Source organism: Pelophylax lessonae, assembly GCF_965119305.1.
Source record: "Pelophylax lessonae genome assembly, chromosome: 13".
Lineage (NCBI taxonomy): Eukaryota > Metazoa > Chordata > Amphibia > Anura > Ranidae > Pelophylax > Pelophylax lessonae.
The window spans coordinates 208060810-208073309 of record NC_138780.1 but is presented as its reverse complement, the minus strand read 5'-3'; the positions used below and the strand labels follow the sequence as shown (position 1 = coordinate 208073309).

The window sequence follows — 12500 nt, the reverse complement described above, 5'->3', positions numbered from 1 at the left end:
TCCAGTAATAGATTGGTCGGAGATGATGTGACTTTGTACAGACTTACATTTTCTTCTACACTCTTTAGGTTTCCATCAGCGGAGAATGGCAGCCATGGCAAACTAAAGTGCCACAGATTGAAGTTGAGACTCACAAAGTCGCTGCGCCGGATGTGGTTGTGCCCACCCTGGACACCGTCCGACACGAAGCTCTCCTGTATACCTGGCTGGCAGAACACAAACCTCTGGTGCTGTGCGGTCCTCCTGGCTCTGGAAAAACCATGACCCTGTTCAGTGCTTTGAGAGCTCTGCCTGACATGGAGGTGAGGCCATCGGCTTGTTTAGACCACAAGTTTTAGTGCTTTTATAACTCTGGAGCCTTGAATGACCAGTCTTCTTGTCTCTGGAGCCTTGAATGACAAGTGGTCTTGTCTCTGGAGCCTTGAATGACCAGTCGTCTTGTCTCTGGAGCCTTGAATGACCAGTCTTCTTGTCTCTGGAGCCTTGAATGACAAGTGGTCTTGTCTCTGGAGCCTTGAATGACCAGTCGTCTTGTCTCTGGAGCCTTGAATGACCAGTCTTCTTGTCTCTGGAGCCTTGAATGACCACTCGTCTTGTCTCTGGAGCCTTGAATGACCACTCGTCTTGTCTCTGGAGCCTTGAATGACAAGTGGTCTTGTCTCTGGAGCCTTGAATGACCAGTCTTCTTGTCTCTGGAGCCTTGAATGACCAGTCGTCTTGTCTCTGGAGCCTTGAATGACCAGTCTTCTTCTCTCTGCAGGTTGTTGGCTTGAACTTTTCCAGTGCCACCACTCCAGAGCTGCTGCTGAAGACCTTCGATCATTACTGCGAGTACCGGCGAACACCAAATGGCGTGGTCCTGGCACCTGTTCAGCTTGGAAAGTGGCTGGTGCTGTTCTGCGATGAAATCAACTTGCCAGACATGGACAAATATGGCACCCAGAGGGTCATCTCCTTCATCAGACAGGTAAGAGAAGCCACGCCCCATCCTCATATTTATCAGTTCCACCATGAAAAGATTACCAATTACACTTCCCAGTATTCAATCCAGAAGGAACCAAAATATTGAGATTAATCTGGTGCCTTCTCAGTGATGTCACCTGTGTCTGATGAATGGATAGGCTTCTTTCCTCAGTGATGTCACCGCTCTCTAGTGATTGGATAGGCTGCATTCTCAGTGATGTCACCGCTCTCTAGTGATTGGATAGGTTGCATTCTCAGTGATGTCATCGCTCTCTAGTGATTGGATAGGCTGCATTCTCAGTGATGTCATCGCTCTAGTGATTGGATAGGCTGCATTCTCAGTGATGTCACCGCTCTCTAGTGATTGGATAGGCTGCATTCTCAGTGATGTCATTGCTCTCTTGTGATTGGATAGGCTGCATTCTCAGTGATGTCACCGCTCTCTAGTGATTGGATAGGCTGCATTCTCAGTGATGTCATCGCTCTCTAGTGATTGGATAGGCTGCATTCTCAGTGATGTCACCGCTCTCTAGTGATTGGATAGGCTGCATTCTCAGTGATGTCACTGCTCTCTAGTGATTGGATAGGCTGCATTCTCAGTGATGTCACCGCTCTCTAGTGATTGGATAGGCTGCATTCTCAGTGATGTTTTCAGTCTTTGGAGAATGGATACTCAAACTATGGGACAGAAGACAAATGAAGATGTGAGGCAGACAATGGTGTATATATTTATCGTCATGGTGGCATCTCACTCAAAAATATGTCAGACCACACTATTAACCCTGTAAGAGGGAGAACCACCTTAAAGTGTAAAGTCTCATGTTTTTTTTTTTCTATTATACCTGTTACACTTACCTGCTTTGTGCAGTTGGTTTTGCACAAGGCAGCCCAGATCCTCCTCTTCTCGGGTCTCTGGCTGGAGCACCTGGCCCCTCCCTCTTGTTCAGTGCCCCCACATCAAGCAGCTTACTATGGGGGCACCCGTCCTGCAGCTCTGTGTATCCATTCAGACACAGAGCTGCTATTCAGCCCCGCCCTCTCTCCTAATTGACTGACCGCAGTGGGAGCCAATAGCTCCGCAAGTGTGTCTCAGCCAACCATGAGAGAGTCCTAGACGGCTGAAGCACTCGTGGACATTGCTGGATAGAGCAGGGGGCTCAGGTAAGTATGAGGGAAGCTGCTGCACACAGAAGGCTTTTTATCTTAATGCATAAAATGCATTTGAGTAAAAAAACCTTCCGGCCTTCACAACTCCTTTAACAAAGGGGGGAAACCTCACAGGGAGGGGGGAACCTCACAGGGGAAGGGACTTTGAATGTGCCAACAAATGAGAGGGAAAAAAAAAACAAATCAAATGTAAACTCTTCTGAGCAGGGCCCTCTATATCCTCTTGTATTTTATTGTATTGTATATGTACTGTCTCCCTCTAATATTGTAAAGCGCTGCATAAACTGCTGGCGCTATAGAAATCTTTATTAATAATAATAATAATATAAAATCATTATTTTTATTATATCATATTAAAAAATAAAGTGCCACCTAAATAAAAACATTTATAATCTAAAACCAGTGAAGTATTGGACAGTCAATAATGGATATTGTAAGAATGTGAAATCAACGCATTTCGCTGTAATAGCTTCCTCAGGATTCCGCTTACCAGACACTGCAATAGTAAAGAAACACGTGACAAAAAATCAGACCTCAGACAAACTGGTGTGGGTTAGCTGTTAACCACTTAAGCCCTGAAAGATTTTACCCCCTTCCTGACCAGGGCCTATTTTGCGATTCGGCACTGCGTGACTTTAACGGACAATTGCGCAGTCATGCTACACTGTACCCATATGAAATGTTTATCTTTTTTTTTTTACACGAATAGAGCTTTCTTTTGGTGGTATTTAATCACCTCTGGATTTTTTATTTTTTACAAGAAAAAAGACAGAAAACTTTGAAGAAAAATTTTTTTTTTCTTTTCTGCGAGTAAATTTTGAAAATAAAATTTTCTCCTGCGCTGATGAGGCTGCGCTGATGAGGCTGCGCTGATGAGGCTGCGCTGATGAGGCTGCGCTGATGAGGCTGCGCTGATGAGGCTGCGCTGATGAGGCTGCGCTGATGGGGCTGCGCTGATGGGGCTGCGCTGATGGGGCTGCGCTGATGGGGCTGCGCTGATGGGGCTGCGCTGATGGGGCTGCACGGATGGGGCTGCACGGATGGGGCTGCACGGATGGGGCTGCACGGATGGGGCTGCACGGATGGGGCTGCACGGATGGGGCGGCACGGATGGGGCGGCACGGATGGGGCGGCACGGATGGGGCGGCACTGATGGGCGGCACTGATGGACACTGTCGGGTGGCACTGATGGGCAGCACCATCAGTGCCCATAGTGCTGCCAGTCAGTGCTCATCAGTGCCTAGATGAGCAGGCACTGACTGACAGCACTATGGGCACTGATTGTGGGCATTGATGGCGGGCACTGTGTATGTTTTTTTTACCTCTAGTAATCAGGGCACTGGTGATCGGTGCCCTGATTACATTCTTCTGTGTCCCCGGCGGCTGATCGGCTCTCCTCCTTCCTCACACTGCAGTCTCTGTGTGAGGAAGGAGAGCTGGCGATGAGAGATGATCTCATATGTTTACATATGAGATCATCTCTCATTGGACGGTCCGATCACGTGGTGAATGACCAATCACAGCGGGACACGGCCGACACATATTTTCCCCGATGCGCGCTCGCGGGATCGCGCGGGGAGACTGTTTCTAGGAGGCCGTATAAAGACGGCCTCCCGAAAATGTGAGTCCGCGCTGCAGCCGTATGTAGGCTGTAGCGCGGATGGGAAGTAGTTAAAATCCTTTTTTTTTTTTTTTATGTAATTTGGTTGGGAGTTGCTTTGTGTTTGTGAATTTGATTTTTGCTTTATTGATTTATATCTATTTTTTTTTTTTTTTTTCAAATGTTTTATTTATTTAAGTAGAAAGGCAGTAACAGCAGAAGGCAAGTGAAGCATCCATTGTACAAAGTAATCTACAAAAGGCAACTTTTTTATTTTATAGATGGTGGAACATGGTGGCTTCTACAGGACCTCAGATCAGACTTGGGTGAAGCTGGAAAGGATTCAGTTTGTTGGAGCGTGTAATCCACCCACAGACCCTGGAAGGAAGCCACTGTCACACAGGTATGGTTGGGTTTTATTGGGACCATTCATCCCCATCAGGTGTGTGGTGGTGGGTTTTTTTTTTATTTTTTTTTTTTTATGCTACTGTTCAATGCTAAAGCAGAGCTAGAGCGGAGATTCCCAAAACTACGGCCCTCCAACTGTTGCAGAACTACACATCCCATGAGGCATTGTAAAACTCTGGGATGCGTAGTTCTGCAATCCTAGCACTTTTTATTCAGTTTTAAAACAAACCTGTAAATTCCGTCACATGGATACATATATTTTCTGCCTGATCTTCCTCCAGGTTTTTGCGGCATGTCCCGGTGGTGTATGTGGACTACCCTGGACCCGCCTCACTGACTCAGATTTATGGAACCTTCAACCGTGCAATGCTAAGGCTCATTCCATCACTGCGCACCTACGCAGAGCCGCTGACTGCTGCCATGGTGGAGTTCTACACCATGTCCCAGGTATTGACCACCATTTTGTTAGTGAAGAAATATTCATCGTTTTAACCTGCATTGTCGGATGGAGCTTCATTTTGGTTTGCAATGTTTGTTTTCAGGAGAGATTTACCCAGGATACTCAGCCACATTACATCTACTCCCCCCGTGAGATGACTCGATGGGTGAGGGGAATCTTTGAAGCCTTGAGGCCACTAGAAACCCTGGCTGTTGAAGGGTTAATCAGAATTTGGGCCCATGAAGCCCTTCGTCTCTTCCAGGACCGGTATGGTGGTTTTGTTTTTTTGTAGTTCTGGTTTTGTAACCTACATATTTATGGAATTCCACGTATGGATATTTAATTAGATAGAATTGCTGCGCTATAATCGTGAGCATAAAACCTAAATTAAAGGTTTTAGAACATACATGAAAAGCAGCTGACACAAAAATTCATGAAAACATTATCTTCAAGTAGCAATGTGAAAAATGGTGTCGCGCTTATGACATCATAAAAAAGATTCAACTGACAGCATGAGTCCCATGTGCAAATATAGTCCAAATGTATCAAAAGAGGAGGATCCATCACCAAACAGAGTCACTGAATACTCTTACCGGCTCCTTAGACCCAACAGGGTCACACAACGCCCAAAGTGCTGATATATTTCACAACAGATATGATCCAATAGCCTCATACACCTCCTCCTGCTGCGGACTGGAATAACCTCCAATAGACTCTTGCTTCCTGTAACATCACGGCCCTTCCAGAAACCTTCCTATCCCATCATGCATCATCACAAAGTAGGATGTGTTGTACTTTGTGATGTTGTGTGACCCTGTTGGGTCTAAGGAGCTGGTAAGAGTATTCACTGACTCTGTTTGGTGGTGGATCCTCCTCTTTGCACCTCTTTGTACTTTTTATTCCACATGGGACTCATGCTGTCAGTTGAATCTTTTTTTATGTTGTGATTAGCGCGACACCATTTTTCACATGGATATTTAATGAATAGTTGCATTGGTCCAGCTTGTAACTATTCATATACCATACCCAGCCGGTGCTCCCTGGAAGTAAGAATTTACTGAACCAGACGCCTCCCAGTGATCTTTCACTTGCCTACTGGTCCTGCTGCTGCATTCTTAACACAGAAGGTTGGCCACTTGGCATGGGTGCTATGCAGACAATCCTCTGCATTTTCTGAATGCATGCAAATGGTTTTCTGGTTGGGTTGGGTGGTGAGGCGGTGAATTCATGGATCAGTCTGCCTTGTCCAGAGAATGTTACAGTAATTCAGAAAACGTTTTCTTTTAATGGCACTCTCATGCTTTGTGGCCCACCTCCTGTAATGACCATGCATGAGGCCAGTTACTTGGCACAGGACCTGAACCCAGTGGAGATCAGTGTAGTAGCGGTGACTTCTGCCTTCCAAGGGCATCAGATAAGTATGGAGATAGATATATTATAAATTTCCTGATCTTCTTGACCATTGGGTTATTGCCCACTACAGGAGTAGGACACTAGTCAGAAAAATAACTTTATCGCCTATGGGCAGTCCCAGGGGGTATGCTCCTCCCTCTGCTATAGGTACTCAGGTTTTTTTTTTTTTTGTGTTTTTTTTCTGCCTAGTCAGTAGTAAGGACCTAGTTCCTTGCTGGGATCCCTGGGGTGTCCGGTGCGAATCCAATCGGACAATGCCACAGCCGTGGCTTTAGTCCATCACCTGGGTGGAACAAGTAGTGTATTGGCAGCTTTTGGAGGTAGCCGGCATTCTTTGCTGGGCTGAACATTTCCTTCCGGCACTCTCTGCTGTACACATTCCAGAGGTGGAAAGTTGGCAGGCGGATTATCTCAGTCGGCAGGCATTGGACCAAGGAGAGTGGTCTCTTCATCTGGAGATGTTTCATCAGCTGTGTCTCCGGTGGGGCACCCCAGAGGTGGATCTGTTGGCGTATTGCCTCAACAGGAAGGTGCACAGGTTTGTAGGGCAGTCACGGGATCTGCTAGTGGATGCCACAGACACGCTGGTGGCCCCCTGGGGCCGGTATCGTCTGATCTACGCCTTCCCACTTCTCAGGCTTCTGCCGAGACTCTTGCGCAGAATTGAGGCAGAAGGAATTCCGGTCATTCTAGTGGATTTGCTGGGCTTGGTATGCCGATCTGGTGCGCCTGGTTGCTGATGCCCCTTGTGACTTAAGTCTCAGGGAGGATCTGCTGTCCCAAGGGCCAATCTTCCATCCTGCTTTTAGTTGCTGGCTCTATTGGGGAAGAATACATAAATTTTACTTGGTACAGCGTCACACGACTGCACAATTGTCCAAGTAGCGCAGTGCCGAAAAATGGCCTGGTCATTAAGGGGGAAAGAAGTGGTTAAAGGGTAAGTTCACCTTTATAGAATCTGTGCGGTGATCTCACCGGTCACATTATCTCATGCTTTCGGGCACCTGGACGCCGATTCACCCCTCCGGGGATTTGAAATCCTCCTGACTTTCTCTCCTCTCCACAGTGCTGCCAGGACGGGCTAGATTTATTGTGATTGGTCAGCGCCCTGCCTCTTGTCCATACACTCTGAGAGGTATGGATAGGAGATTAAGCTGCAGGGATTTCAAATCCCTGGACCGGTGATCGTGGGACTCCCATACAGTGGGAGCTGGGGGAGGCGTAGATCAGATGATACTGGCCCCAGGGGGCACCAGCGCGTCTGTGGCATTCACATCCACTTTTTTTTTTTTACCGCCTGTTTCTTCCCGACTTTCGGCCCGTGTGTACTACCCATCTTTGCTCAACCCAAAACCAATAAAAAGGGATTTAGATGAATTGTAATCTTTGCAATTGTGATAATTTGGTTTGTTTTGACAATAGGCTTGTCGAAGATGAGGAGAGGCGTTGGACGGATGAGAACATTGACATGGTGGCACTGAAACATTTCCCTAATGTTGAGAAAGAAAAGGCTCTGAGCCGACCCATCCTCTACAGCAACTGGCTGTCCAAGGTAATAATACAATGTTATGTTTGATCTTGGCTTCAGAGTGTTCTAGAATACTCCTCTAAAAATTGCAGTGCAAATCAAAGCTGAAGTGTGTGTGTATATATAAACCCGATTCCAAAAAAGTTGGGACAAGGCCATGTTTACCACTGTGTGGCCTCCCCTCTTCTTTTTATAACAGTCTCCAAACGTCTGGGGACTGAGGAGAAGTTGCTGAAGTTTAGGAATAGGAATGTTGTCCCATTCTTGTCTAATCCAGGCTTCTAGTTGCTCAACTGTCTTAGGTCTTTGTCACATCTTCCTCTTTATGATGTCCAAATGTTTTCTATGGGTGAAAGGTCTGGACTGCAGGCTGGCCATTTCAGTACCCGGATCCTTCTTCTACGCAGCCATGATGTTGTAATTGATGCAGTATGTGGTCTGGCATTATCATGTTGGAAAATGCAAGGTCTTCCCTGAAAGAGACGACGTCTGGATGGGAGCATATGTTGTTCTAGAACTTTAATTTACCTTTCAGCATTGATGGTGCCTTTCCAGATGTGTAAGCTGCCCATGCCACATGCACTCATGCAACCCCCATACCATCAGAGATGCAGACTTCTGGACTGAGCGCTGAGAACAACTTGGGTTGTCCTTGTCCTCTTTAGTGCAGGTGACATGGTGTCCCAGTTTTCCAAAAATAACTTCAAATTTTGATTCGTCTGACCACAGAACAGTTTTCCACTTTGTCACAGACCATTATAAATGAGCCTTGGCCCAGAGAAAACGCCTGCGCTTCTGGATCATGTTTAGATATGGCTTCTTTTTTGGCCTATAGAGTTTTAACCGGCAACGGTGAATGGCACGGTGGATTGTGTTCACCGACAATGTTTTCTGGAAGTATTCCTGAGCCCATGTTGTGATTTCCATTACAGTAACATTCCTGTATGTGATGCAGTGCCGTCTAAGGGGCCGAAGATCACCGCCATCCAGTATGGTTTTCCAGCCTTGACCCTTACACACAGAGATTGTTCCAGATTCTCTGAGTCTTTGGATGATATTATGCACTGTAGATGATGAGAACTTCAAACTCTTTACAATTTTTCTCTGAGAAACTCCTTTCTGATATTTCTCCACTATTTTTCACCGCAGCATTGGGGGAATTGGTGATCCTCGGCCCATCCTGACTTCTGAGAGACACGCCCACTCTGAGAGGCTCTTTTTATACCCAATCATGTTGCCAATTGACCTAATAAGTTGCAAATTGGTCCTCCAGCTGTTCCTTATATGTACATTTAACTTTTCCGGCCTCTTATTGCTACCTGTCCCAACTTTTTTGGAATGTGTAGCTCTCATGAAATCCACAATGAGCCAATATTTGGCTGACGTTTCAAAATGTCTCACTTTCATCATTTGATATCTTATCTATATTATATTGTGAATAAAATATAAGTTTATGAGATTTGTAAATTAGTCCATTCCTTTTTTACAATTTGTACCGTGTCCCAACTTTTTTTGATTTGGGTTTGTATATATAATATATAATGTGTATGTAGATGGATAATGTGTGGAAATAGCATAGCAACTTGTACGCTCATGCCTTGTGTTTGCTGGATAATATCCTGTTATCTGTTGGGGATCATGCCGTTGCATGTGTCTAATAAAATAGCTGCAACATATAATATGCAATGCTTTATAAGATGCACATGACGAGATTGTGCATTACAAGAAAACATCCTTTGTTGGTTTAATTTTAGTTGGGTTGAGTCACTCTTTTTTGAGTCTAATCTCCAGATTTTGTTTGTAGGATTACATTCCAGTCGACCAAGAAGAGCTGAGAGATTATGTCAAAGCTCGTCTGAAAGTCTTCTATGAGGAAGAGCTGGACGTCCCCCTCGTACTGTTCAACGAAGTACTGGATCATGTGCTGAGAATTGACAGGTATGATTACCGCATACCGGACCCTACAGCATTAGATGTGTCATTGGAAGTACGTTCAGGTCTCCGGTTACTCAGTTTTGCTTAGAAATCTAAATTGGAGGTTGCTTTGAATTTTCTTTAGGTTGATGTGTCCACTGTTTTTCTTTCATTGGATCCTTTCTCTCATTATTCATTTTTCAGACGAGACTATCTTTCTTTTTGTTTTTCTCCTTCTTCTTTTTTTTTTTTTTTTTTTTTCCTTTTTTCTCTTCCTCTTCTTCCTCCTCCTTCCTTCCTTCTTCCTCCTCCTTCTTCCTTCCTCTTCCTCCTCCTTCTTCCTTCCTCTTCCTCCTCCTTCTTCCTTCCTCTTCCTCCTCCTTCTTCCTTCCTCTTCCTCCTCCTTCTTCCTTCCTCTTCCTCCTCCTTCTTCCTTCCTCTTCCTCCTTCCTTCCTTCCTTCCTCTTCCTCCTTCCTTCCTTCCTTCCTCTTCCTCCTTCCTTCCTTCCTTCCTTCCTCTTCCTCCTTCCTTCCTTCCTTCCTTTTCCTTCCTTCTCCTTCCTTCTCCTTCTTTCTTCTTCCTCTTCCTTCTTCCTTCCTCTTCCTCCTCCTTCTTCCTTCCTCTTCCTCCTCCTTCTTCCTTCCTCTTCCTCCTCCTTCTTCCTTCCTCTTCCTTCCTCTTCCTCCTCCTTCTTCCTTCCTCTTCCTCCTCCTTCTTCCTTCCTCTTCCTCCTCCTTCTTCCTCCCTCTTCCTCCTTCTTCCTTCCTTCCTTCCTTCCTTTCTTCTTCCTTCTCCTTCCTTCTCCTTCCTTCTCCTTCCTTCTCCTTCTTCCTTCTTCTTCCTCCTCCTTCTTCCTTCCTCTTCCTCCTCCTTCTTCCTTCCTCTTCCTCCTCCTTCTTCCTTCCTCTTCCTCCTCCTTCTTCCTTCCTCTTCCTCCTCCTTCTTCCTTCCTCTTCCTCCTCCTTCTTCCTTCCTCTTCCTCCTCCTTCTTCCTTCCTCTTCCTCCTCCTTCTTCCTCCTCCTGTTTTCTTTTTAAAAAAAAATTTAAATTGTGGTCTTTTTTTTGTTTGTTTGTAGAATCTTCCGACAGCCACAAGGTCATTTGCTTCTGATTGGTGTGAGCGGAGCTGGGAAGACCACGCTGTCCCGTTTTGTTGCATGGATGAATGGGCTTAGTGTTTACCAGATCAAGGTAAGGAAGGATTCATGCATGTAAAGAGATTAGTAAACAGCGCATGGTCACTTGTACCTACAGATATAATAAAGTTTACCTGTCGGTACAAATGTCTCCTAAATGTGGACAGTTTAGGAGATATGCTGCTCTTTTCAGCAGCCAGTCATGTCACCAGCGCATGTGCACATTGCTCTGAGTTGAGGGCATACGGAGTGCCATCAATCCAAAGCCATGTGGAGGGACGTCTTCTTGGCTCAGGGGTTATACAACCAGAGCCAGCAACCCTGGAAGGAAATACCAGGTGAAGATGAAAGCCCTGTGGTGATGGCTTGTTTTAAGGTAAAGCTTTCATAATGTACTAGTGTGCGATACATACTGGCATATTATGACCTCACCTTGCAGGGGACACCCTTTAACTACCTCTTTAAAGGTGATCTCAAAGCACGTCCCATATGTATGCCTCCAAGACCTGTCCCCTGTTCAGGCTATTTATTTTTTTAAGGGACTGCTGCCGGGAGGAGGGATTAGCGGGGTACCCCACTATATAGTTTTATGTAAACGCGCTCCCCAGAAATGTTACATAGTTAGTGAGGCTGAAAAAAGACACAAGTCCATCCAGTTCAACCTATGATGTGTGTGTGTGTTTGCTTTTAACCGTACATTGTATACCCCTGTATGTTATACATTGTATACCCCTGTATGTTGTACATTGTATACCCCCTGTATGTTGTACATTGTATACCCCCTGTATGTTGTACATTGTATACCCCCTGTATGTTGTACATTGTATACCCCTGTATGTTGTACATTGTATACCCCTGTATGTTGTACATTGTATACCCCTGTATGTTGTACATTGTATACCCCTGTATGTTGTACATTGTATACCCCTGTATGTTGTACATTGTATACCCCCTGTATGTTGTACATTGTATACCCCTGTATGTTGTACATTGTATACCCCTGTATGTTGTACATTGTATACCCCCTGTATGTTGTGGTCTTTAAGGTGTCCATCTAATAGTTTTTTGAAACTATCAATGCTCCCTGCTGATACCACTGCTTGCGGAAGAGAATTCCACATCCTTACCTTTCTTACAGTGAAGAACCCCTTACGCACTTTAAGGTTAAACCGCCTTTCCTCTAGTTTTAGTGAGTGGCCACGTGTCTTATTGTATTCCCTTTCTCTGAATAGTTTGTTCCTTATGCTAGGGTCGCCAGTACAGTATTTGTACATTGATATCATAGCCCCCCTCAATCGTCTCTTCTCCAGAGAGAATAAGTTCAGTGCTTCTCCCAAGCAGGCTTTTGGAGTTCAAGGCAGTGTTTTTGCTAGGAAATCAATGAATGAAAAGGGGCAGCTATATGTGGAGTTCTGTAGTCTAGAAGGTGAGAACCCTGCTTGGTAGGAGCAGCACAGGAAGCTTTGTCCCCCAATAGGAAATGAGATACTTGCCAGATTAAAAGCGGAGTTCCAGCCTGTATTAGGAGAAAATTAATATTTTTAATATTAGGACCCTTACCTGTCCTGGAATCCAGCATTGTCGGCATTGCAGATGCTGCCGCACACATTGCCAGTAAGGATACCCGGCAGTGAATCTCTGCGGCTTCAAGGCCGGGTCCCCACTGTGCATGCACGAAGCTCGCTGTTACTGGCCTGGAAGCAGAGGGAGGAGGAGGGGGCCGAATTTTGGACGTACCTTGCCGTGGTGAGGTCCCAATGGAAGTGGGGACAGGGTACCCGCTCCCCCTCGAAAGGTGCCAAATGTGGCACCGGAGGGGGTGGGGGTCGACATAAGTGGAAGTTCCACTTTTGAATGGAACTCTGCTTTCAGTCAGCAGCTACAAATACTGTAGCTGCTGACTTTTGATTGGACACTTGCCTATCCTTGT

General features: G+C 45.7%; 1 protein-coding gene across 3 annotated transcripts in view; it reads left to right on the top strand.

The window, feature by feature from the left end:
- Positions 1 to 12500, top strand: part of DYNC1H1 (dynein cytoplasmic 1 heavy chain 1) — a gene marked incomplete at its 5' end in the record, with an annotated part of 112337 nt that overhangs the window by 52222 nt on the left and 47615 nt on the right. For all 3 annotated transcript variants that reach the window (XR_014226067.1, XM_082275242.1, XM_082275241.1), the window contains 8 exons: positions 69 to 302; positions 761 to 967; positions 4012 to 4133; positions 4420 to 4585; positions 4681 to 4844; positions 7413 to 7542; positions 9323 to 9456; positions 10511 to 10625. Coding sequence is in view for 2 of the 3 variants with exons in the window: in XM_082275242.1 (XP_082131368.1) it covers positions 69 to 302; positions 761 to 967; positions 4012 to 4133; positions 4420 to 4585; positions 4681 to 4844; positions 7413 to 7542; positions 9323 to 9456; positions 10511 to 10625 (1272 nt within the window). The remainder of the gene's footprint in view (positions 1 to 68; positions 303 to 760; positions 968 to 4011; positions 4134 to 4419; positions 4586 to 4680; positions 4845 to 7412; positions 7543 to 9322; positions 9457 to 10510; positions 10626 to 12500) is intronic.